This window comes from Pezoporus flaviventris, unplaced genomic scaffold (assembly GCF_033815535.1).
Source record: "Pezoporus flaviventris isolate CSIRO_AGI_PZ_B2104156 unplaced genomic scaffold, CSIRO_AGI_Pfla_v1 ptg000076l, whole genome shotgun sequence".
Taxonomy (NCBI): domain Eukaryota; kingdom Metazoa; phylum Chordata; class Aves; order Psittaciformes; family Psittacidae; genus Pezoporus; species Pezoporus flaviventris.
The window spans coordinates 469,245-496,182 of record NW_026892624.1 but is presented as its reverse complement, the minus strand read 5'-3'; the positions used below and the strand labels follow the sequence as shown (position 1 = coordinate 496,182).

The window sequence follows — 26,938 nt, the reverse complement described above, 5'->3', positions numbered from 1 at the left end:
ATCGTTGCCTGCTGATGATACCACAGAACTTGTCTGGTTTCATCAAAGTTCATTCTTTGTTGGGATGATGATTGGAGGAAGGACAGGGCCAGTGACTGGTGACCTGAAGACATCTAGTTGGTGGGCTATAAAAGTGCTACATAGCAGGCAACAGCATGCAATTGAGTTCATTGGCTGTCTTCACCTAAAATCAAATCCCCTTGAGGTACACATCAGACTTCCCGATCTTCCCACATTACCCACCAAGTATATCTGGGTCCTGAGCAAAAGCAGTCCCTGACTCCAAAAGCCGAGGGGTCGACCTCGAGTCTCCCCTGGAGCTTGCTGCCAGAGGCTCCAGGTAGGACCGTTCTCCCCAGCTGCAGTGTACAGTACATGTTTTACATCTGGCCTGGTCTGGACTGGTCCAAGGGCTCCTACATGAACTATCTCGCCTTTAATTTGCTCAAAGGCTTGTTGTTGCTCAGGGCCCCATTTAAAATCATTCTTCTTCCAGGTCACATGATAGAGAGGGCTTACAATCGAACTGTAATTTGGGATGTGCATTATCGAGAACCCCACTGCACCCAAGAAAGCTTGCGTTTCTTTCTTATTAGTTGGTGGAGACATTGCTGTTATCTTGTTGATCACATCTGTGGGGATCTGGCACAGTAACTGTTAAGTGTATTGTTGTAAAAGGAATTTCCTTCATTGCAAAGCAGATTCTGGGCTATAATTTTCTTTTTCTCTACACACTTAGTTTTGGTAAATTGTTTTATTAAATATGTAAAGCGATACAGATGCATATAACTAATCGCATTAATGAGAACTAGTGTATACAAAATTACATGGATTAATGAATTTTACATACATAGTCTTTTCAGGCAAAAAAGAAGAACTAGTATGGAGTTTGGCATTGTTAATTAACTTGTAGTATAAGTACCACTGTGGCTGAATTATTTTATCCTACAGTAAGGTTTATAACAACTGTTCAGCATTTATTTAAAGTCCTTAATTGGCCCATCAAATGTTTCTGCTTTTTTTTTTGGAATAAAGAGTACTTGCTCTATCTCCTTAGTAAATAAAATATTTAACCTCATTATGAATTATATTTGGTAAAGTAATATTATAACAGATTATTATTTTTGAAGTGAAGTAAAAATGCCTTGGTGGCTCATGGAGAATTGAGATCTGTGCTAGGGATGTTAATCTGTTAGGGATGGCAGTAAAGAAATGTTTTATATAAAATAAGATATAAAATTTACTTGAAAATAATTGCTGTTACATGCAACTTCACATTAGCTAAGTGATACAGCAATAGGAATATCCTGCTTTATATCACTGGGGTGGGACTGGTATTAGTCCGTTTTAGAATTCAGCACGAAGATGTGATACAATTACAGCAGGAAATATAACAGAAGTTACAAGAAACAGGCTTCATTCATATATAAGATTTTTTTTTTTTTTTAATGTGCATACTAACAAGCATGTGTGATAACCTGTCCTTGGGAGGCTACAAGAGGCAGATATGTCACTGTCATTCTGTGAAGGCCACTGCACATCACAGTTAATGTCATAGCATACCAAAATAAGGAATATGTTTAACAATGTATTGATAAGATATTTGAATCCAAGTAGGATATATTGTCAAAATGTATCCAGTAAAGGGTCTTTGAACTTGATTAAAACATACTGCTCCAACTTTGAAGGTTTAAGTCTTATCCAGGAAATATCTGGCTGGTTTAAACTATAATGCCCAATACTATAGCAGAACTCAAGTCAGTCTTTTGCTTGTAAACACTGTTTAAATGCCAGTACTAAAGAACTGAATTCTGTGTTCCTTGTGCAAAAGTCCCTCTGAGCAAGTTCTTACAGATGTCCCACACAATACTTACTTAATATTTAATATCAAATTTACTGGAAAGTAATTGATGTTACATGGGACTTTGCATTAGCTAAGTGATACAGCCATATACTGAAATCATAATACAATATGGCAATTGCAATATGCAGTTGGATCATAGTATGAGTATGATTATTATTACTGGTCTGTTCATAGAATAGAATCATAGAATAGTTAAGGTTGGACAGGATCTTAAGATCCTCTAGTTCCAAACCCTCTGCCATGGGCAACTATTCATGCTCACTGTCACAGTGCTGAGTGCCACTGCTTGCTGGGAAGGAATATGTGGGTTGAAGTCAGCTCAAACATGTTGGTCTCTGTCGTGGTTTAAACCCAGTCAGGTAACTTGTAACCCAGTCCGGTAACTTGACTGCTACTGCTGAACCCAGGACATTATCTTCAAAATTCATTTTGGTTAATGCTCAGCTTTTAATACTCTGTGATAGACTGAACCATATACACACTTCCCATGCTCTGGTCTGGCTGGCTCAGGATGACATTTGCCATCTTCTGATTAAATATTTGTAGAACCAGCCGATCCACCCAGCTGATACAGCCATTAATCTAAAACAAAGGCCACACGCTATGTTGAGATAAATTTGGCTTCTTTTGCAACAGCTATGGGCAGACACTCTGTAGATTCTCAAAGTCTGGATGGACACCAGTGACAAGTTGCGTTACAAAGTGCTCCTTACTGGGACCAGTACTGTTTAATATCTTCATCAGTGACATAGACAGTGGGACTGAGTGCACAGTCAGCAAGTTTGCAGATGACACAAGCTGAGTGGTGGAGCTGACATACTCAAGGGTTGGGATGCCACCCAGAGGGACTTGGACAGGCTCGAGAGGTGAGTGCATGCAAACCTCATGAGGTTCAACAAGCCCAAGTGCACCTGGGTCAGGGCAGCTGCTGGTGTCAATATAGACTGGGGGATGAAGGGGTTGAGGGTACCACTGAGGAGAAGGACTTGAGGAGACTGGTGTGTGAAGGACTGGACATGATCAGGCAGTGTGCGCACATGCAGCCCAGAAGGCCAATTATATCCTGTGCTGCATGCAAAGGAGTGTGGCAGCAGGTCAGTGTTGTGGTTTAAAACCAGGCAGAGGGCTCGTTCACTCACTCTCCCCCTTCTTCTTGCCCTCCCCCTGCTCCCAGAGGACGGAGAGTCAAAAAGAATGCAACTCCCACGGGTTGAGATAAGAACAGTTTAGTAACTAAGGTATAACACAAATCACTACTGCTACCACCAATGATAATAATGATAAAGGAAATAACAAGGGAAGAGAATACAACACCTCACCACCAGCCAACTGATAACTCGCCCCCCCCAGGCCCGACCAAGCACCGACCGGTACCTCCTCCAACCCTGCAGTCTCCCAGCTCTTCCGGCTAACTCCCAGTTACATCCTGGGCATGACGTGCTGTGGTATGGAATACCTCTTTGGTCAGTTCGGGTCAGGTGTCCTGTCTCTGCTTCCTCCCGGCTTCCCCTCCTCCCTGGCAGAGCATGAGGCTCACAAAGTCCTTGGCCAAACCAAAACATCGCTATCAGCTCTGTTCCCGAGCTGAAAGTCAAAACACTGCACTGCAGCAGCTACCAAGAAGGAGAAACATGACTGCTACTGCTGAACCCAGGACAGTCAGGAAGGTGATTCTGCCCCTGTGCTCTGTTCTGGTAAGACACCACCTGGAGTGCTGTGTCCAGCTCTGGAGTCCTCAGAACAGGAAAGACATGGAGCTGTTGGAGAGGGCCCAGAGAAGGGCCACAGAAATGGTCAGAGGGCTGGAGCACCTCTCCTGTCTGGAAAGGCTGGGAGAGTTGGGATTGTTCAGCCTGGAGAAGAGAAGACTCTGGGGAGACCTTATTGTGGCCTTTCAGATCTGAAAAGGCGCCTGCAGGAAAAATGGGGAGAGACTTTTGAGCAGGGCTTGCTGCAACAGGACAAGGGGTGGTGGTTTTAAACTGAAAGAGGGGAGATTCAGGCTGGATGTGAGGAAGAAATTCTTTACAATGAGAGTGGTAAAACACTGGCACAGGTTGCCCAGAGAGGTGGTGGATGCGGTTCTGGGCAACCTCATCTAGTTGAACATGTCCCTGCTTATTGCAAGGGGGTTGAAGTAGATGGCTTTTCAAGGTCCCTTTCAACCCAGATATTCTGTGAAAGATAAGGTCATCTTGGGGGTGTTTTTGTTTCTTCTGTGGCATCAGGGAATTCTGGAAACTCTGAATGATAGTTTCACATTTTTTTCCACCAAGTAACATATCCTTGTTAATGAGCCAAATCTTAGAAGGTCCTTATGGCTCTTATTCATTACACAAGGGTGATGTGAACTTTAATTTACAGCTGCAAAGGTAGAAGCTGGTTTGATTCATAGAATCTTAGAATGGTTAGGGTATTAGAGTTATTTTATAATGTCCATGGTCATGTTTTGAACTTTGTAAGGAAAATATTCTTTACTGTGGGGGTGGTGAGGCACTGGAACAGGTTGCCCAGAGAAGTGGTAAATGCTCCATCCCTGGCAGTGTTCAAGGCCAGGTTGGACTGAGCCTTGGGTGACACAGTTTAGTGTGAGGTGTCCCTGCCTGTGATATTTAATTTTATTTCCAGCTGTGATTGAGTTGCTGTGAGTTTTTGGGGTTATGCCTGTGTTGATATTTCCGATGGTGCAAGTACAAGTCTTTATTTTTTTTTCTTAGAGTCCTATTTTTTAAATCTCTTTTAAAAAAATTAGTTTCATTTCATTTTTAAGGTGCAAGATGTTGTGTAGACCTTTTTAATGTAAAAATGGTTTATTTTAGTGTAGGTTATTTAATTTTATTTAATGTAACTCCTCAAGCATGTCACATTCCAGATAGTAAAGGCTTAAGGAGATAAGCAGAGGATTCTTATTTTTGCCGTTAAGAGTATAGAACCCCTCTGCTGTGTATTTTTAGTTACAGAATTTTAATACATCCTGACAAACTGTGCTGGATGGTTCTCGTAGTTTCACTCGAAGTAGGGAGTTACCACATACACCTTTATATAGTCAGCCTTTGAGGATGGTGTCTTATCTACTGGAATTCTCTGGAGAAAAATGGTCTCAAGAAGAGTGAGCTTGCCTTTAATAAAGTGAATCGATAATTATAGTTCTGTTGCACTGTTAAGGAATTCTGAATTCCTGTAAGTAACACCTTTATTTCAGGTTAAGCAAAACGTTTACAGTTGAACATGTTGAGCTGGTTGGTGCACTGGTAAAGAAGATCTCTACTGGTGCTGCCAGGAAGAAGTGGTGGGCTGTAGTAGTAGGGGACTCTACTTTGAAAGGGACAGAAGCACTCATCTGTCGGCCTGACCCCATCTCAAGGGAGGTGTGTTGCCTACCAGGGGCATGGATCAGGGATGTGGCAGAGAGGCTGCCTGCTTTAGCAAGTCCCACGGACTATTACCCACTTCTAGTGATCCATGTGGGTGCGAGGGATATAGATAGTAGTAGCCTGGGGAACATAAAGAAGGACTACAGAGCCCTGGGAGAGGTGGTTAGGAACTCTCGAGCTCAGATAGTCTTTTCGTCAATTATCCAGGATGCAGAGGAGGACCTAAAAAAAGCTAGGACGATCAGCCAGGTTAATAACTGGTTAAAAGGATGGTGTCATAGTCAGGGGTTTGGGTGTCTTGAACATGGGACCCAAGTTTGTAGGCCAGGTCTAGTGGGGACTGGTGGAGCTGGTCTGATAAAGAAGGGAAAGAGCAGTTTTGGTAGGAGGCTTGCCAGGCTGGTCAAGGACGCTTTAAACTAGATGTGTTGGGGGAGGGGGGCATCATTCCATCCCAACTCACCCAGTCAGTTGCCAGCACCTATCATAAATGCTCGGAGCAATGTAGAGATATCCCAGCCACTCCAGCCAATGAGCCGGCTTCATTTGGAGCTCGGCTCAGATGCCTCTCTACAAATGCCCGTAGCGTGGGGAGCAAACAAGAGGAATTAGAGATGTGTGCACGTCTACGGGGGTATGATATAATAGGCATCACAGAAACATGGTGGGATGGCTCCTATGACTGGATTGTTGGAATGGAAGGTTACAGGCTTTAGGAAAGACAGGCCTGGCAGGCGGGGAGGGGGAGTTGCCCTTTATGTTAGGGATAGGCTGAAGAGTATGGAACTCTGTCTGGGGACGGGTGAGCAGTCCGCAGATAGTTTGTGGGTCAGGGTTAAAGGGAATATAGCTATGGGAGACATTACTGTGGGGATCTGTTACACACCGCCTGATCAAGGAGAACCTGCGGATGAAGCACTCCATAGACAGATAGGAAAAGCCTCACGCTCACAGGCCCTTGTTCTCATGGGTGACTTCAACCACCCTGACATCTGTTGGAAGGACAGTACCACCCAGCACAAGCAATCCAGGAGGTTCCTTGATGGTGTGGAAGACAAATTCCTTTTAGATTTAGATTGGATATAAGGAGGAAATTCTTTCCTGTTAGGGTGGTGAGGCGCTGGAATGGGTTGCCCAGGGAGGTTGTGAATGCTCCATCCCTGGCAGTGTTCAAGACCAGGTTGAACGAGGCCTTGGTGATACGGTTTAGTGTGAGGTGTCGCTGCCCATGGCAGGGGGGTTGGAACTTGATGATCTTAGGGTCCTTTCCAACCCTAACTATTCTATGATTCTATTCTATGATTCTATAACATGGTGTTGTGTGAGAAGGTGTTCTCTTAAAGAGATGTTTATTTTTGTAGCTGATGTGATGGCCTCACATGCTATGGGAAAAATTACTGGAACTATAATGTCTTGATTCACATAGAGATTAAACAATGGGAATAGGTATACTAAACACTCTAAGGATGGTTCTGTGAGTATTTGTCTGTGTGCCTATGTGTTATTCAGGAGAGTTTGCAGTCTCTTGAACAGTGCTGTCAATTGAGCTGCAAATCTATATTGAGTTTCCTTGTCATGGCTAGCAGGTCCAGTTCCTGTATTTTCTTTTATTCCCTCTGACAGCAAGTTGATTTGATATTTCTTTACTGAAGAATATAAAGAATTCATTATTCTCTTTTGTCTTGATTAATTATTAATTTGGAATGTAAGTTTCATGCTGAAAAACTATAAAAAGTAAATATCACATCAGAGTTCTCACCAGGGAATTCTGCTACACGTGTGCAGAGTCCTGTTCATGTGCTTACTGGAAATGAACTGTGAGGAAGTGTCAGTAATTTTATCCAGGTTACAATAGATACAGAAGTTAAGATAGATTTCCTAGCTCCATTTCATGTGTTGTACAAAGAAAATGCTCTCCATAGGTATATATTGTGTTTCATACCACTGCACTGGCTGACCTGGATCTTACAGCTTGTCTGTCTTGTACCACTGGTGGCTGCTCTTAGAGAGGCCAGTTTATTGCAAAGAAGGCTAGACTGAATAATGACACGTATCATAGAGCAGTATTGTTTGGCAGCGCTGCATAAATGACTGTTCATCAAAACTTGCTATACCAGAACTGAGACAACATTATAGGCTCTTTAGAAGAATGCCAATATACAAGATCTTTAGTGAAACATCATGTTCATAGTGCATCATGAAACATATTGTACTGGTCTTGTAAAGTAGATGTGTGATTTTTTTTTGAGGGCCATGTTTGAGTCTCTTTCACTGTGGGAAATGATGTTTCCACCAAGCTTTTTGCATGTCTTGAGTACTGTGAAATTGTACTGATACATAACTGAGGTAGCAGTTACGCCTGCTTATGTCAGTAGAGACTCCAAAATTGTTCTCCATTCTTATTTTTAGAATCCTCTGTTAAGGTGGATTTTGAATGGAGGCAACTGGAGGTTGTAGTTGCCTTGTGTCCCTTACACCATTGCATAGAATCATACGAAGATGCTGGGTACTTCCATACTTCTAACAGACATACCTAGTCAAAAAACACTAAGCTCGCATGAAGCACCTGAATGACTATCCTGAAATCACATGTAGCAATATGAGTCAGGAAAGTAGATTTATTAAAGGCTAAGTTGCTGATTGCTATTCGGTTATGTGGTAAATAATGAAAGGAGTCATTAAAGAGAGTAAGAGGAAGTGAGAAGTACTAGATAAATAGCAAAAATCCCTCTAAAAAGCCTCCTAAAATCCCCTCATGTTTTCCGAGTTCTATTGGGACATGACTAGTGTTTTTGAGTTATCAAATGGACAAGTGAAGAAAGGCAATAAACTGTGCCGAAACAGCAGTGTTTGTTACATCAAGTGATTATATACTCTCTGCTTTCTCTCAAATAGTTGGAGATCTGTTTTTTATTTCCTTGTCTGTCAGATTCCAGTTTTCATTCATGGTATATAACTTACCTGACTTCATGGAAACCAGGAAGGTAGCTCTACCTGTACTACCTGAGAAGCTGACATGGAAATTCTTCTTATCAATGATACTGGTACACCTTGGAAAAAGCACACAAAGTGAAACTGCCCAAGTTCTACTGATGTATAACATTGCATAGGAGATTGCATATTCTACCTGTTAAGAAAGTTGTTGAAGGCAGCATGTTGTTCTTTCTGTAATGTACTTTTATGTACATTATGTACTTTTAATGTACTCTGCAACTCTTTTTTAATATCAGTTTCTTTTGGCATTTTATGATTTCAGTGTGTGAGTGAATCTGAAGCCCTTAAAGATGCTAAATTAAGCTCGAGGTTGTCTAGGAAATGCTTGAAGAGAATAAAATTCACAAACCATACAGTAGTGATAACAGAGCATCAGACAAAGTTTATATTCCTTAAAAACATCTATTCTGCCTATCCTTAATTTTGTATACTGTTAGTGTAGCATTCCTTTAAGAAGTATTGGGTAAGCTAGTTTCCTTCTGAAAGGAGGAGGGATATTTTTACTTTCCTGGCTGTGGTTCTGGGATTGTTTTGATGGAGAAAGGTGACATATTGCAGAGTGTAATACACAGAAGGATCACATCAGAGAGCTTGGGTACCACAGTTCATCCAAAGAGACTAAGAAACTGCAGTAAAGGTTGAGAAGATAGTCATACCTCTAGGAAGGTAGAATGCATAATTGGAGATTTTAGAGATCAGAGGCAAATCAGGAGAGTTTACTTCTGGTCAGTAAGTAACTGGATGTAGTTGCTCTAAATGTAAAGTAAAAAGGAAAATAAATTTATGAAAATATTGTTAGGTTGGTTTTTTTTTTTGAAGTTGTGGAAGATGCAGTCCAGTACATCTGTATGTGACACTTTGCCCCTGGCTTCATTTAGAATGAGGTTTGAAAATAAACACAAAACTCTAGAAAGCCACAGATTGTTGTAAGTGTGCTGCCGGGTTTTTTTTTCCTATATCTTGCATTCTTTTCAGTCTATCAGTCTGGAAGGGAATTGTAAAGACCACACAAGGAGAACTGAAATTGTGGCATTTTTATGTATTTAAAGTATAAATATTGTTCCCATCAAAAGCAGAACCAATATGGTTATGAACTCAGGAGTGCGCTGGAGGCAGTGGAAACCACAGCACTATGTGAGCGAACTAGAGCTATCACACTAAAATGTTTCTGGGACTGGAAATCCGAAGACAGGTTTCTGATGGAAGAGGAGCATAGTAGGCTGATGTTCAGGGTGAAGACTTCACTCATGGGAGAATTATTTAGCAGTGATAAGGACTGCTGCAATGAAAGGATGTAAGTTTCAAAGTGGATAATTTATATGGAAGATGTAAGTTCACAACAAATTTTGTGTTCCTTTTTGTATTCTTCATAACACACAACCAAGCCCTGAATTCTCTGTAAGGTCACAGCTATAATGAAAACATTTAAAATAATGGCAGTATAAGCTCCTGAAAGAAAGTAGGGTCAATGAAAGAATTCAGAAAATAAGTTAGCAAAGATGAAGGCACTTGTGAGACTGTTCTGTAAGGGAAAATTTAAACAGATAGAAAAGGAACTAGAGGCATAGATTTCAGAGCTATTTATTTTACAGTTGTGTAAAATTGCAGGCAATAGAAAAAATATGATTGGATGGAATGTTTTTAACCAAAAGCTTAGTTAAGGTTTTAACTTAAAAAATAAGAAATTCAGAAAGCTATAAAGGTGATGCCGGCATTTTATATTTTAATCTCTTCTTTGGTTTCAGCTATTTATTCACCACTATTCTATTACAGCTATGTTATTCACCATAACATTCTGATGCTGAATAATGACTTGGTGACAGCTTTTTATGCAGATGTTTTGTATTTTTCCTCTACCTGGATTATTGGCAAATGTTTATTGGATTGATATTAAGTCCTTTCGAGGGACTATAAAAAATGAAATAAAATTCACGTCCAAAATATATTAAATATATTTTTTTAACATTTGTCTTGGTTTTAGACAAATATTTTAATCATATTTCACTCAACATCAGTAAAAATGCTATCAACTTTATAGTGCTTTTGTATCAATGTGTGACAGTTTATCATAGGAGGAAACCCATAAAGCCTCCACTTTTTTTGTAAAGTGGATGAAGGCAGTCACGGGCTGAAAGAATGTGATGATTCAGCTTACTGTACTTCATTAAACATTTCTCTGCTGTAGGAATTTAATTCTTTTGAAATGAACAATTTGTCTTAAATACATCATTAGAAAAGGACTGTATGCTATAGACCTTTTTTTTGTTACCTGGAAGTTCTGTTCAGTAGCTTTCCACATTTTCCTTCTCACATTTATGTTATTTTAATTATTCTAATTCACACCTACATGTCTTCTCATTGATTATGAAAGAATAGACACTGCCCACTTGAATGAACAGAACCACAGACCTCATCATTAGTCAGAGCAGTGTATAAGGACACAATTCAGAAGAATATACTTAATTTCTCCTTTCACTAATGCTTTCATTTCTGGAATGAAAGACATTTCCTCCTAATAATCTGTATGTTTCACAGGTGGTAAAGTCACTAGGTTGCCTGTGAGAATATCTGGAGGTTTCCAACCAGCTCAGACATGTGACTAGGTTTAAATTCTGTTGTAAACAAACAGATCATTAATAATATGCTGTTGATTCCACTGGGGCAAGGGTTTTATATACAGTCTCTTTTTTCACAGCTTTCCCTTTTCCACATCTTTCTCAAGAGCCAGTGACTCATTTCCAGATTACTGCTATTGAATGAGCTGTTTCTCTTTTAAGTTTCAATCTGATTTTATTTCCCAGCTTCTCTAGAGCTTTAATTTCATAAAGGCAGCTTTATGGAGTCCTTCATCAGTACATCTACCTTTTACAACATCCAGAGCAGATCATGGATGCTACCAAATAATTATTCCTGAAATGGGATCCAGCATATATGTTCAGCTATGTGGTAGATCTGATTGTTCTCTGTTGCTCACTGGCTATAACATTTGTCTCTTTTTTTCCTCTGGAAAATGAGTGTTAATTTCCATAAAGAGTTGAGAGGTGCCATTTTGGGTGAATGGAGTTGTTCATTTGATGCTGCTTGTCAGGATGCAACATGTTCAATCTATAAGGAATTCAGGACAGAATACATGGAGGGATAAGGGGTTGGAGGAATAAAGAAATGGGAAAGTGAGATGCAACATTGAGAATGAATGCAGATTGTAAGCAGTAGAGCTAGTGGCATACTTACTTACGCTGTATGTGCGGCAGTCAGCTCATGATGCAGAAAGTCATGAATGATGTATCAGGAGGAGTGCGCAGAAAAGTACTTTATAATTCTCCTACGCTTCTGCATTTGCATTCACATAGACTTCTTAAAGCATTGTTTTATCTTCATTGTTAGCAAACCATTGTTTATCTTCATTCCAGGTCTACAATGTAACTAATTATTTGGTTTTTTTAAGAACTGCCTGAGACTACCTTAATTGAAGAGAAAGTTCAAGAGACAGAGATATGGGCCAGGCCTCTGGTCTACCTTTGGCAGACAGGGGTACCCAATTTCAATGCTGAAAAAGAATACAATGCTGCTTGTGCAAAAAAGGAACCCCACTGTGCCATTTGCACTCTTCTCATGCCGTACTATAGGGTAAGCAAGATCCTAACAGCTCCATCTCCAGGTGAAGTGTGAAATAGCTGCCCAGTTATCTAATTTCCAGTAAATCAGAAATAAAATAAGCTTACGCATCTGATTTTTATGAGATAACTATTGTTAAAATTAGAACTGAGACACTGTTCACCTCTGTTTATCCTTGGTTGCAGACAGTTTATGCCTTCTACAATGTAGGATTGGTATTAGTGTATGTGTGCTTGCCCTTGAAGTTACACTTTTTGAGGTGTCAAATCCACATAGATTGATAGCTTCTAGCTATTTCCTTATGTGTCCATCTTCAAGTGTTTTTTTATTGGAGCCTTTTCTATGTCTCCTTCTTGCAGTGCTGAAGAAATAAATGTTTCCACAGTACTTAGGCCTTCTCAGGAATAATATTCCCACAGAAAAGTCTAATGCAGGGCACCGTTTGATACTTGTTTGCGGAATTCTTGTGTCAAATATCAGCTAAAAATGCTGCCGTAGTACTATTGTCCTAGTTCTGAAGCTGTTAAACTGGAATCCCTTATCATGGGGACTAGGAAGAAAGCTTTTATTTGCAGTAGACCTCGTTAAAGGTTTCAAAAGGACACAGAGATACAGTATCATTGAACACTGCTTTAATAGCATTAGTTTGTAGGTTGAGTGCTACTATAGATTTCAAAGTTATTTGAACAATCAAGGAACTATAGAATGACTGTGATAAATACCTAGAAGCAGTTAATATTCTCATAAAACTGTTACATTCTTAGTGCAAAAGCTAGGAGGGGAGAAGTCATTTTGTCATTGTCAAAAGGAAAAGTAAGTAAGACTTTCCTTTCTTTTACTTAAATATAAATTTTGCTTATTTTCTAGCCAGACAATCATGATGAAGAAAGCCCTGCTTTCAGGGAAGCAAACTCAGCAGAAACACTGATGGCTGAAAATGTGAAGACCAAACCTCTTATTCCAGAGATGTGTTTTATTTATAGTGAGGAAAACACTGAAAACTATCCATCAAATGCCTTTACTGAAGAAGATGGAACAAGTCTTCTGATTTGCTGTGCAAAGTGTTGTGTACAGGTTCATGCAAGTAAATACATTAATTGTTCAGTTGACAGAAATGTAATTTCAGATTTTGTGTTATTGATAAATAATAGTTAACTAGGTTTCTAGTATGCCTATAAAAATACTTGAAGAATACTTCCACATGTAATGCTCCAATCACTGGCCAAATATTTTAAAAACTATGTTAACTTTTCTGTAGACTTCTGATCCTTGTTTCAATTCTGAGCAATTAAATTACTCTTCTGCTTCTCATATTTGAAACCACTGTGCTCTGTGATATTAGTACGTCCTTATTAAGTAGTCAGGGTGAAATCCTGCTGGGTTTGAGGACTTGTGAATATTGCTGTTGACATTAGGTATATAGTAATATCCTTCACCCTGCATTCTTTTTTTATTTCAAGAGTGACTGATGAATGCATGGATTTTCTGCATTATCTTCTACAGACAGTAGGGCCTGAATAGTTACCTTAGAGAAGTCCATGTGAAATTCTTACATGGAAGTGAAGTATAATTGCATAGAATAAATGTTAGTACATTAATTCAGATTGTACATTTTTGTTGCAGAGAGAATTGGAAGTCTGTTATCTAATAAAACGTAAGAAAAATAAGAAATTTTTTTTTTCTTATTTTCAAACCCAGAAAATAAATTCTGTAGGGTTTGTTTATTTGGGGTTTTGTTTTTGGGTTTGTGTTTTTTTTTCATTTTGTTTTGATTTTTGATTTGGTGGTTTTTTTTGGTTTTATCATTTTTTTAGTTTTGTGAGGATTGTCTGTGTGTCTAATTATATATTTCATAGACTATGGAATTAGCAGTAAGTGTAGATTGCAAAGGTCTCCATGGTCACAGGACATGTATTTTATTAGTATTTATACATAATTGAATTGTATGACATCATAGATAGGCAGAATATATTACTCAATCCAGCTCTCTTATTGTAGGTTGTTATGGTGTTCCTTCTCATGAAATCCGTACTGAATGGTTATGTTCTCGATGCAGAAAAGAAGCCTGGACAGCCGTAAGTTTCACACATTTCTTAGTTGTCTAGCACATTAGAGATATAAGAGATTTAAGGTACATTTGGCATGTAGCCTGTGAAATTTTTCTGATCACACACTTGCTAGGGAAAAAATATTTTTAAAATATTATTAGATTTTGATGTAGAATGTAATAGCATTTTGAGAGACAGAGTAGATTTATATGCTCTTGAAAAGGATTGGCTAACAGAATATAGTTGTGCGTAAAATATTTTTCAAGGAAACAACTGAAAATTTAAATGCACATAAAAGAGGAAAAAAATAAGACTTCCTCTAAATATTTTTGACTTTTGATAAGTTCATTTAGGTAGCTGGAGAACACAGAAAGGGAAAGAGAATAATAAATTAGTTAAGAATGAAATTGTTCCTTTACAGCATTTAAGGTTTACTGTACTATGTAAGCAGTAAAAGGTTTCAGTTGTGAAGCTCCTAAATGCCTATGATTTAATTTTAAAAAAGGGGAAAAGTAGTTTTAAACTGGAAGGATTAAATGGACACACACAGAGTCCTTAAACATACACTAATTTAAAAGAAAAAAAAAAACAATAAACAGTTTAAAATTTTACGTTTTATCAATCTCTCATTTGTCCCTGAAGTCATCTAATATTCATTTTCCCTAAACCAGGAAATGCGATAATCAGTTTTGATGGCAACATAGTTTTTCTTCATTCAGTTGTTGAATTAAAAGCAGTTATTTCAGTTGCCTTCAAAATTTAAATTGTTAAATGACATCATGAAAATTTTAGGTATGTGGAAAAGAGAATTCAAACTACTGGAAAATACAATATCACTTTGTCAAACATCACTTCTTGCAATTATGAATGTCGCCTGTAGGAAATTTGCAATTGTAGCATTAGCAAACTGGAGGTAGCAATAAATATAAACACTTTCATTTTCTTTTTGTGCACTGTCAACATTTTGAGGTTCCTTTGTGGATGCCTCGAGTTACAGAAACTAAAGAGGAACTGGTACTTTTAATCCACGTATTACCTTAACTGTGGGGGGGAAGTGAAGGAAAAAGGCAAAAGTGACTTAGAACTGCTCATTACAAAAATATGGTCCATCTGTAATGTTTAGTTCTGTGTTCTCTCAGTGAATAGCTATTAAAATATTTATTGAATCAATTTCCCTTTCTGTAATGTATTTTCATTTTAGTAGGAAAGGCATTCTTCCTAGGTAAAATCCAATTTTCATCTTTCATTGGTAACCAGGAAACCTTCCTCATCAGACAGTTTCGGAATCTCCTGAACTACTTTTGTAACTGGTGTTCTAGAGTCAGGGGAAGGTCAAGCCAAAATGCATAAGTCTGTTTTTAGCAAGTGATAGGTTGCTATTAACTCAAAATCAATTATGCAAACAGGGTTAGAAAGTCCCTGATGTGTTCTTTTCAGAGGAGGTATAGCTATGACATGCAAGTATGGGAATTCAAAGGAGAACCTTCTTATTCATGAAATACCATGTATGACAGCAATAGGACTGATTCAGATGTTTTTATTAAAAACACTGAAAAAAGTATAGAAAATTTTAAAAGTATTTTTTAGAACATTAGAAACTTGGAATCTGATAATAACTGCAACATAACAGTAATAAATTTGAGGATAAATTTGTACAGATGTTTGGGTTTTGACTATTGTTTTTAAAATCAAAAGTCACTGAGAAATATTAAAATTCTTATAAAAGCCTTATAATTTATAAGTGCTGTGTTGTAGAAATGATTCTAAAATTGTTCTGAGGTTTTAAGGTTATTTTACAAATATTCTTGAAGAAGATATCTAGATAGTGTTGCAGTAGGTGAAAGATAACAGAAATAGTGAGATAATGACACTTTTACGTTCACTGTGGGGCAATAAAGGTAAAACTGGGTTATAATAAAAGGTTAAACTGGGTAATATGATTAAAGAAGGTAAATGTTGGGGAGAAGATTAAGGCTTGACTTGGCCAGGACTTTTCTTTGTCAAACTTCTAGGGGAAAAATTCACACCCAAGGAGAGCATTATTTTGTGAAAAATTATACACATTTTACTGGATAGGTTTAGTTTTGTTCTGTTGTGATGCATGTGAGTTTCTGAAAATAAGGAAGATTGAGTTTTATGGAAAATACTTTTTGGCCAAATTATTTGAGGAGGTGAGATGAAGTAGTAGAAGAAAGATTAAAACCATACAGAAAATAAGCTTTGGCTATCATATATTTAACCAAGTTGCTGTGATTTTGTATGTATATTGATTACCATACAGCGAAATTATTAGTGCTGACTACTTCATCTTTCTATAACTTTGATTTGGTGATATGAGTGAAATGAACTTACGCTCCAGAGAGGTCTTCATTCAGATATGTTTGGAGTAAAAAATTCATAGTCTTAATGTCATGAATTGTTATTTAGTTGGGAAGTTTTAATGAAATTTTGAAGATTGAATAGATCTCACTAGTATTAAATTTACTTAAAACTTGTCATTCATAGTCTAATATCTTGTATTCTTTGTTATTACATGTTGTTCACGCATCAATGTGAACTGTTCATTGTCAGCTGAAAGACGTAGGCGTAAATAGATAGTAGGCATCTGCTACCCAAGTTAAATAGCAAAAATCTGAAGGTTTCAGTGATGTGAATAACACTGTTATTTGCACATACTTGAATCATACCCAGTTCACTTTTTTAATAGTAGGCTTTTTCAGAACTCTTGAGATGCTGAAGCAATCTTATAAGTGATTATCTCTGAGAGTTGCATAGCTTGGATGAGGTGCCAGCAGCCTGGAAAATTTAATGTTGCTTTTAAAAACAGGTGAGAAATGGGTAATCCGAGGAATTAACGTGGCAGTCAATTTACCTTGTATTCCAAAAGAGCAAAACAAATGACATAATTCTAAACACTTAGCCAATAATGGAGTACAAAGAGGTATGTATTTAAGAATAAACCAACTGATTTTTGGGTGTGACAGGTCACAGCAAAAGGAATAAACAATAAGCAAAAGATTTCATGCACTGTAACTTTAAGATGCTTTAGATAGATAGTGTTTTAAATTCTGATATTAAGGTGACAGAAGAGATAGGAGGTAAATCAATAGTTGCCAAACCTATAGGAATATGGATTTGCTTTCAACCCTCAGTATCTCGGCCCACCAGCCATCGCTCTCATCAGACTCTTAAAATCACTAAGAATGATAAAGTTCTGTGCATCATTTGCTGATTACTTTTCCTGCCCTTATGGGACATATATAGACTATTCTGCTTCATGTCATTTAAGATGATTGCCTAGGAGATGTGGGAGTATACTTCACGTGTAGCTACCAAGGTGTTAAACTTATAGAATATGTCAAATGATTTTTTGTAACTGTCAGGTGCGTTTCAGGTATTATTTAAAATACTATCTTCCTCAGTTATTTCAATATTTCAGTGAACTGAATAAGAAGCATTCCTGATGCATTTTCTGTAAGTACCAAGGACCTTGGGCATTTTGTAGGCTGAGGTTTACTAATTTGGGTTGGGATTACTGTTTTGGTTTGGATCCAATTACTGTTTTGGCTTGTGTCCTACTATTTTGTAAGATAATAATATTGTCACTATATTGAAGAAATGCTGTAAAATAAATCATATGGAATTCAACAGAGGTAGGTACAATACTTAGAGAGGAGTTATCATTTATGCACATATAAGATGGGAGTCAATACCTAAGCAGTAGCTCCTGCTTCTAACTGCAGTTGTCACCAGTCTGGTCACAGACTGAAGTCTTCAGCTGTATAGAACCTGAAACGTCACAGTAGGAGGCTTAAGTCTTATATTGGAATTAGTGCCTGAAAAACACATGGAGCAATCTTTCTTCAGCTTTAATAAGAGCTAAGCTGAAGAAATGTGTCTGAGAGTGAATGTGGTTCATGCTAGCACGTGGTTCAAAGAGACATAAACCTGAATGGGATGGAAGAAAACAAGAGGTGCAATTGAAATAAAAAAAAAAAAAACAACAAAAAACAACAAAACCCAAACGGGATTCTTTTAGTCACCTGATGCACCTCAATCATTCCATATGGGAGTGTTGTAAAGAATTAATCTTCTTAGTATAGTGAGAGGAAGACAGAAAGGAATTAAGTAGCATTCTCTCGTGTAAGTTATATGTGTATGACAAAGATGAATACGATCTGCTGCAATTCTGTTATTTTAGGGAGAAGATGACTTGTAGCAGCTGTAAACTGCATCAGCAGACATCTGTGTTAGTACCAGAAAATTAGGTGAATTTTTATTTCTTAAAATAGTGAACTACTAAAATAGGATATATAGAGATTTTGTAGAATCTACACCATGATTTTTAAAACCAACTTAGGCAAACGTTTGTCAGAAATAGTTGAAGAAGACTTGGTTGTGTCTTGAGGCTGAAGGATAAAATAGACACTGAGGTGGGTTTTTTTTTTCTCTTTTTCCTGTTTGAATGGTATTATTAATTACAAAACAATGTGACTGTAGTTCTGAAAAAAAAAAATCAGTTTGATATACGTGTTGGATATATTAGTGTATTTTTGCTTGAATGAAACCTTGTTGCCAACATCAGCATGATTAAGTATTGCTGATACTTATTTGGGTCCTATTTATCATTTAGGATTATGTTTCTGTCTCTTCGGAGTTTGGACAATAACCTTAGATTATTCTAGTGGCTTTCGCTTCAAAATAGCACAATGAGATTATACTTAAATAAATATACTTGAATAAAAATACTTAAATAAATGTGTTTCTCTTTTAACCACTATTCTGTACATATATAAAAAGACAGCTTAATTATACTGCTGCCCAAAGCACTACTTTCCGTTTTAAAAATCTGCAATTTGTTAGTTATGCCAACCTGCAGCTGAAAATTTTCTGCTACCTTTGAATTATATACATATATTTCTTTTCAAAGATTGTAAAAATTGTATAAATTTTTCTATATCTGTTTTTGTACATATGATATTTTAATTGTATTTTAAATTGCTGTTTAGTGCTATAAGTCTGGAGAGGGAGATGTAATTAAAGAAAATTACTTATTTGCATGACCTTTTTGCTGTAGGGAATATAAAGTCAGTGGTTTTTATGTTCCAAGTAACAAGGTTCAGACTTGTTTCTATATAAAACATATAAAGCAAAATCATATTAATCTGAATTCTTATTCAGGATAAGCATTCCTAAAAACTATAGCTATTGCAGAGCTACAGTTACGAAGTTGTGTACTAAGGTTTGAGTCACTGTGGGAATCATATGTCCACATGCCTTCAAAAATTCAATTCTTACATTAGAAAAGTGCACAAAATAAGAAGATTAAGAAATTACTGTACCCTGAACCCCTGACTTCCTGAATGTTTGGAAGTGTTTTCCTTCCTCTTCACATTGATTCCTAGAAGGAGGAGATACAGCCGAGGAACACCTGTCTGAGGTCATAAATCCTGAAGGGAAGGTTGATTGAAAATCAAAGAGAAAGAAAAGGTTTGTGCAGTGGAGAACAGGAGGGAAGTTGTGAAACATTGATACAAACCTTGGTTCAAAGTTTCTTAGGAGGGAGAGTTCCTTTTTATTCCTCTGCTTAAACACTTAAGTGTTGGTTTTAGTTCTGTTAAATGATACTTTCTTAAACTCCTGACAGTGCGCTAACTTTATAGAAAATTTAGTCCCTAACAGGTTTTTGTGTATCAGTATGATTTTGCAAAGCAAGAAGTACGAGACCACTATAGCGATGACAGCTATATTAATAGCTAAATGAAATTCTGTTATGTGTGAATCCCAACTAGGAACATCATTAAAATATAGAAATAGAAAAATGCGTAAGTGCACTGAGGTTTACAAAGCCAGACTTTTTTTCAATGGAAATTCCATTTTATGTTGTCAGAGGATACTGCTTCTGAGATTCAGAAGCATACTGTTTTCTTGCAGTTCCAGTGTCTCTAAGTAGCATGCTTTATAATATTTTATGTCAAATTTTCACCTTCCAGGATGCACTTGGATCCATGATAACATAACAGGCAGTCGGTCCTGTTTGATAAAATTTTTGACAAAAGAAAAGAGCGATACTGAATTTGTCTAAGCTAATAGACAAAAAAAAAAAATAGCCATAAATCAACCCTCCCAAACAATTAAAAAATAATATTAAATAAGTCATCTGCATGGCTTCTGAAAGTGTAACTGTATTGATACAAAAGTGCCTTGATTGAAAGCAAACGCCTCATTAATCTTAAATGCTTCAGCTAAAGAAAGCTAGTTAAGTCAGAAAGAATAATGACTGGCATTATAGAGAATGCAGCGTACTGTAAAATGTGCAAGGATGTGGTCATCTAGTAGCTATTGTACATAAATGTAAGTACCTTTATTATTTAGAGGACAAAAGAATTTGGGACAGGGAAAGAAAGAAGAGCAAGTAAGGAAACAAATTCAGTGCCTTATGTCATAGTAAACTAGCTGTTAGAAAGGCTACTATGGAAGCTGCATGACTTTTTTACATGTTAGTCTCACTCTGTTCTGCATAGCACTACAGAAATAGTTCAGCACCTAATCTGGTCAGTTGGCACTGATTCTGAGAACAGATGTGATGTTGAATAGCAAGTGTTTAACAGCTTAGCAGATTATTTTTTTTTTCTGTAAATCAGCTTTTTCATGCTTTATATTTTACAATATTCAGATTTTTGATTCATTTGTATTTTGTGGTTAGAGTAGCCCATTACATCAGTTGAAGGATTTTTTTGTTTTCTTTTTTTTTTTCCCCCAAGGCACCAGAAATGTGGCATGTAAGAGCTTTCTGCATTCCAGATCAGAAACTGCTATATTTCACCCTACAGGAGATAATAATTTTGAGCAATCTTTATATTGTGGTGCCCTTCTCACTGATACTATATCAGCTTTTACATTATAAACTCCTGTTTTCAGAGCCTGATAATTGCCAAAATTAACTCACTATATGTGAATTGGTATACAGTATTTTAATTTTCAGGCTAGTGCTGCTACCAAGCTTTAAAACCATGTGGATATTGTTAATAAATATCCATATAAATTTTCAGACTAGTTCTGCTACCAAGCTTTAAAAGCATATGGATATTGTTAGTAAAAAGAAATTATTTGGCATGAAAATCTGTCTGTAACAAGAAGGGTTAAAACCTTAAACTTTCTGTGGATTTTCTCTTTTATTAGAAAATAAAAAAAAAGGCCTGCTCTTTTTTTATCTATCTATCTATCTATCTATCTATCTATCTATCTATCTATCTATCTATCTATAAATCTGTATTTGCCCAAGCCTTTGCTGGCAAAAGGTGATTTGCAAGAAGAATTACATATAAATGTGTTCATAGTAACCATGTGTAGATGCAGAAGTGGGGAGCATAATATTTCTTTCTGGTTTTGGTATTAGTCTATTAACAGGATATATATTGCTTGTAGAAACCAGTGTTTGACGCAATGTTTGTTGGCAGGTTTGGATGTACTGAGTTTCCCTTATCACACAGTATCACAGTATGCTAGAGATTGGAAGGGACCTCAAAAGATCATCTAGTCCAATCCCCCTGCCGGAGCAGGAACACCTAGATAATGTTACACAGGAATGTGTCCAGGCGGGTTTTGAATGTCTCCAGGGAAGGAGACTCCACAACCTCCCTGGGCAGCCTGTTCCAGTGTTCCGTCACCCTCACTGAGAAGAAGTTTCTTCTCAAGTTTAAGTGGAACCTCTTGTGTTCCAGTTTGTACCCATTACCCCTTGTCCTATCACTGTTTGCCACTGAGTAGAGCCTGGCTCCATCCTCGTGACACTCCCCCTTTATATATTTATATACACTAATAAGGTCACCCCTCAGTCTCCTCTTCTCTAAACTATAGAGACCCAGCTCCCTCAGTCTTTCCTCATAAGGGAGATGCTCCACTCCCTTAATCATCTTAGTTGCCCTGCGCTGGACTCTCTCCAGCAGGTCCCTGTCCTTCTTGAACTGAGGGGCCCAGAACTGGACACAATATTCCAGACGCGGTCTCACCGGGGCAAAGTAGAGGGGAAGGAGGACCTCTCTCGACCTACTAACCACCCCCCTTCTAATACACCCCAGGATGCCATTGGCCTTCTTGGCCACAAGGGCACAGTGCTGGCTCATGGTCATCCTGTCATCCACTAGGACCCCAAGGTCCCTCTCCCCTACACTGCTCTCTAACAGGTCGTTCCCCAACCTATACTGGAACCTGGGGTTGTCCCTGCCCAGATGCAGGACTCTACACTTTACCTTGTTATATTTCATCAAGTTATTCCCTGCCCAACTCTCCAGCCTGTCCAGGTCACAGAAACAAAATTGCAGACAGTTAAACTTGGGAAATATATTTTTAACCTGATTGCCATAGTACTCAGACCCAAAGTCCATTTTTACCTTGGATTCCTTTCATTGCAGTTTGCCAAATCAAACTTTACCACTGGTACCACTGTGTGCCCAAATCTTAATAGCTTTGGGCAGCTCCAGGTTTCTGGGTATTCTCATCTTACAAAGGACAGGTTGTCCATTCCCTACAGGGTGAAGTAGGATTTCAGTCAGATGCAGCTTTGAATCTATCCTTGGTGCTGGAATTGGAGCGGAGAACCTCCACCAGCATCTTCTAATCTAAATTTGTACTCAGAGACCGTATCTGATCTTCAGGAGTACTGCTGCAAAATCACTGAGGGGTAAAAAAACCCTGAAATAGGCAGTAGCAGAATATCCTGTCCTGCAGAGCCGGTGCTATGCTGCTTTCTTGAAGATACAGATTTTCATCTAAAAATGTTTAGGTTTAAATCTAATGTGTACTGTCAGATGGATGGGTCAGTCACTCTTTCTTCTGTAAATGTTTTCTTAAACTGTGTTACTAGTAACGACTATTGCAGAAAGTATTTCATATCCAGCAATATAACAGCCTCCATTTCATATTTTATATATGTTTTTTATTTCAGAGATGCACGTTGTCGTGAAAGGACATATATGTCCTTCTGCCAAGTGTGGGAGTTATTTTTACTCCAGTTACCTGTAATGAGTGTTTTGATTCTTACTTCAGCCTCAGCCCCACCATTTCCCATTCCTTCTCTGACTGCAGAGCTCTGTCCATACTCCCGTTCCCTGTCTCTCCTCCCTTTCCTGTCCTTTTCCAGGTCTTATTATCCAGGCAACTTTCTCCTGCTTTTTTTGCATTCATGCAGATCACTATTCCCAACAATGCTGTGTCATGGACAGCACATCAAGACTCCTTGCTCTCTAGTTCCTGGGCCTGCCATGACATGGGAGCTGCAATTGCAAGGAAATTTCAAGTCGATCTCTGAATGAAGGGCAGGCCAGGATGAATATTTGCAGGATTAGGCTGCTGAAATTTGGAATTTCAGTAACCGATGATTTGTAAACTTGAAATTCCCAAAGATCGATATCTTCAACAGGTTTGAAAGCATCTAAAAAAGTAAAATGCTTATCCATAGCAGAAGTGTGACCATCTTCAATTTTCAAGAACCTACTTTAACCTTGCAGCTGAAGATGTGTCTACATATTAAATAAATATTAACCCATGGTGGATTTCTCTTTTATGGGAGTACTCAGCCTCCTCAATCAGTTTGAACTTTAAGTATGTACAAAATGCTAAAAGTAATGATAATGGCTTATTCTTTTGCACAGAGTAAGATTTTTCTATAACATTTTCTGGAAAAAAAAAAGGAAATTCTTTTCTCAAAATTCTTATTAACAATAAAAATTAATGGCATTGTTCATTGTTGAGGCAGATGGTGGAAGTTTGACAGTGATTATATACAAATGAAGGTTGCTAGTTACACTGGTAGCATCTATCAACTCTGTTAAGAAATGGTGCTCCTAGACAGGAAAGTGAATCCTTGTACTAGGCAACTCTCAATTTGTCTGTTATTTTTAGGAATATTTTGTCCTTAAAAAATTGTCTCTGAAAAACTAATTTTAAAGTAATAACTTGATGCAGTAGCAGTCTCTGAATTGAAATTAAATAATCTCAAAAGCTATTTCTGAGTGGAAATGATTCCCCTGGTATGGAAAGATTAAAATATTCATTAATGGATCATTGCTGAAAACGACGTTTTCAGATGCTTTGAAAGAAGCACCAACCCTTCTCTTTACACAGGCATAAATATAGACACAAATATAAATAAGCTGGGAAATGAGGTAGCTGAAAAGGCAGCAATGCCATATCCAAATGTACAACTGTGTTAATACTATTAGGAAGTGTGACCTTGGACATTGGGAGAGAAGATGGAAGACTTAAGGGTATCTATTTTCAGTTCGAAGGTTCCTCTCTAAAAAAACCTACCAGAGTTGTTTGAAGAAAACAAAAGATATTTATTAGCCTTAGCCATACAATTTGTATCTATTTGACTTAGCTCTGGCATAGTTCAAGATTAGATGTCTGTTTTAATTAGCTACTTTTAAATGAGACTAGTAAATCAGCATTATTGTGAGTCAGCTTTGTAGCAGTTGATCCTTAAAATTGAAATGAACTGTTCTCACCTCTTATTAAAAATATTTAGGAAACAGCTGTATCCTAATGGCTTTTCATAGATTACAGATTTTTGAGTGCTTTTAGAGACAAGTCAGAGTCAGCAAGCACACAGGTCAAATAGTTGTTAAAAAAAAAAAAAAAGGAAATGGAAATATATTGTTATCTGGGTAAGTATTGTCCTGCTTAGTGCTGATGTCGTGGGTGTAAAGGCTTTAAGCTGAGAGAGGGTAGATGTAGGTTAGATATAAGGATGAAATAATACTTCACTATTAGGATGGTGAGACACCAGTTGCCCAGAGAAGTTGTGGCTGCCAGTCCCTGGAAGTGTTCAAGGTCATGCTGGGTGGAGCTCTGAGCAACCTGGTTGGAAGGTGTTTATGCCCATGGAAGGCGTTTTGCAGGTGATTCCTTCCAGCCCAAAATATTCTGTCATTCTGTTATCAACACTGCAAGGCTTCAGACCACTAGCCAAAATATATACTTACTTGAAATGATTCATTCTGGTATCACTGCTAAATGAATATTTGATAATAATCTTACCACAATAACATAATAATAATATATTATTATATAAATCTGAGTGCATTCTGTTTGCTTTTCAAAATCATAAACCTGACAAATATATGGAAAAATGTGTGTATTATATATAATGTATATAGCAGTGTAAACTTAGCAGTGCTAAGCAATGGTATTTTCCTAATACCTAGATATCTTTTCTAAAACATTTTAAAGTACATTTTGTAAAACTTTAAAATGGCAGGTTACATAGACTAGTAAGATCTGCCATAATGAATTAAACTGAAGTTTGTTTTAGCCTGTTATCCTCTCTCTAGCACAGCTGCCAGTGGATACCTGGGGAAGAATATAAGTCTTGGGCAAACATTCCCTACTGCTTTTTCAGTCTTCTACAATATGCAAATAATAAATTGCCTTAGTCAAAGGCAGATGAAGGCAGTAGGTGAAAATGTTGCAGTTGTGTGACTAAGGGGCTGCAGATGGAAAATGGCAAAAAGGAAAGGAGTAACCTGATTTATCTGTTTATGATTAAATTAAAAATAAGGCTTATGTTACCCTTTGTTCATCCGCTGACATAAGTTACATATTTCATTTAACAGGATAAATATAATTCTTCAGAGATGCCATTGTAATTTACAGGATCTTAGAGGAAAAGAGAAATAGCAGTTTATCAAAAAAGGGGATCATGTGGGACATGTTCATAGTTGCCCATAAGAATACCGATTATATGACTTACTATATATCCCTCTGCTACGGCTTGTCTGAACACTGTTGCTTTGCTGTGTCAGACAGCTTCCTGTCTCATGCAGAATGTTATTTCTGATGAAGTAAGTATGCTAATATGGAACTGTGAAAACTGCTTTTTATAAGCAGTACTGTCTATATGACTGAATTTTGGCAGAGTGTAAAAAATGCTCAGAGACAGCCGAATGCATTAATTTTAAGATATAAATGAGAGTGAACAGGCATGTGTTCTGTGTGGTATTTATCCATGCAACAATAATCAATATGCAGCTATGCCTGAGTAGTGACATACCATTCCAAAAAAGGTGATACATCTTTTGGATGTATGTACCAAAGGATGCATAGTTAATTCACATTCACCAGGCTTTTGCTTCAGCTTCTAGCAGTGTTTGAAACAGAGAAATGAAAAATAAACCGTATTAGGAATGCTGGTTGCAAAATTCAATTTCAGTAAAAAGAAGGGGAAGTGTTTACTCCAGAAACTCTGCATATGATCTGTATTGCTATGAAAAAAATACATTGTCGTCACTAGAAAGCTAAAAGATGAATATTAGTGTGCTAAAGCTTGTGAATTATATGGAAATGTTTTACTTTATATAGATACTGAAAGAGTTTTCTTTTGTAATTCTAGAATGTTATGGAGATCTTTTAAGGAGATGAGCAATTTAAAATGGTCAAGATTTAATTTAGATAAGTGTAAAATAATATGCTTAAGAAATTATTATTTAATGCAAATACAAATGACAATTACGTGTTTAAAGGATTTGCAAAGTAATAGTGATCAGATATCGGATATGTTCCAATAGTCTATAATGAAATCTGTTCCTATCCTGACTTTTACATGAAGGCTGACGGTAGGCATACAAGGAAGCACAAACACTTTCTTTCCTTCTCTTTGAGAACATGAGTAATAGTTACTTACATACATGTGATTTCACTGCCATTCGTGGCAGGTATTCCTGTGTTAGGAATATTAGTTTTTCTAAATATCGAGTCCCCTGTATTTTATTTGCTTGCAGCATGTTGAAACTGGAGGTAGAGTAATAACCATGTTGCATGGATAGAGGACAATGTATTGCAAGGCAAACATGATTAACAAAGTGGATTTAATGGGCTTTTAACTGATATGAATGCTGGTGAAATTTTTTAGTTCTTATGAATCTAAGTTGCTGTAGCCTATATCCACCAGACTGTGAACAGTTATCACGCACTGCTTGCTCACCAGAGATTTCTATGAGTGCTTTTTCAAAAGTAATAAAATTTGTTTCTTATAGATCCTGCAT

At 37.4% G+C, this 26,938-nt stretch overlaps 1 protein-coding gene across 1 annotated transcript in view; it reads left to right on the top strand.

Annotated features, from left to right (window-relative positions):
- KDM4C (lysine demethylase 4C) overlaps positions 1 to 26,938 on the top strand; it is a 267,977-nt gene that overhangs the window by 166,821 nt on the left and 74,218 nt on the right. Inside the window, exons 13-15 of the mRNA XM_061473111.1 lie at positions 11,678 to 11,859; positions 12,715 to 12,931; positions 13,846 to 13,922. Coding sequence (XP_061329095.1) covers positions 11,678 to 11,859; positions 12,715 to 12,931; positions 13,846 to 13,922 — 476 coding nt within the window. The remainder of the gene's footprint in view (positions 1 to 11,677; positions 11,860 to 12,714; positions 12,932 to 13,845; positions 13,923 to 26,938) is intronic.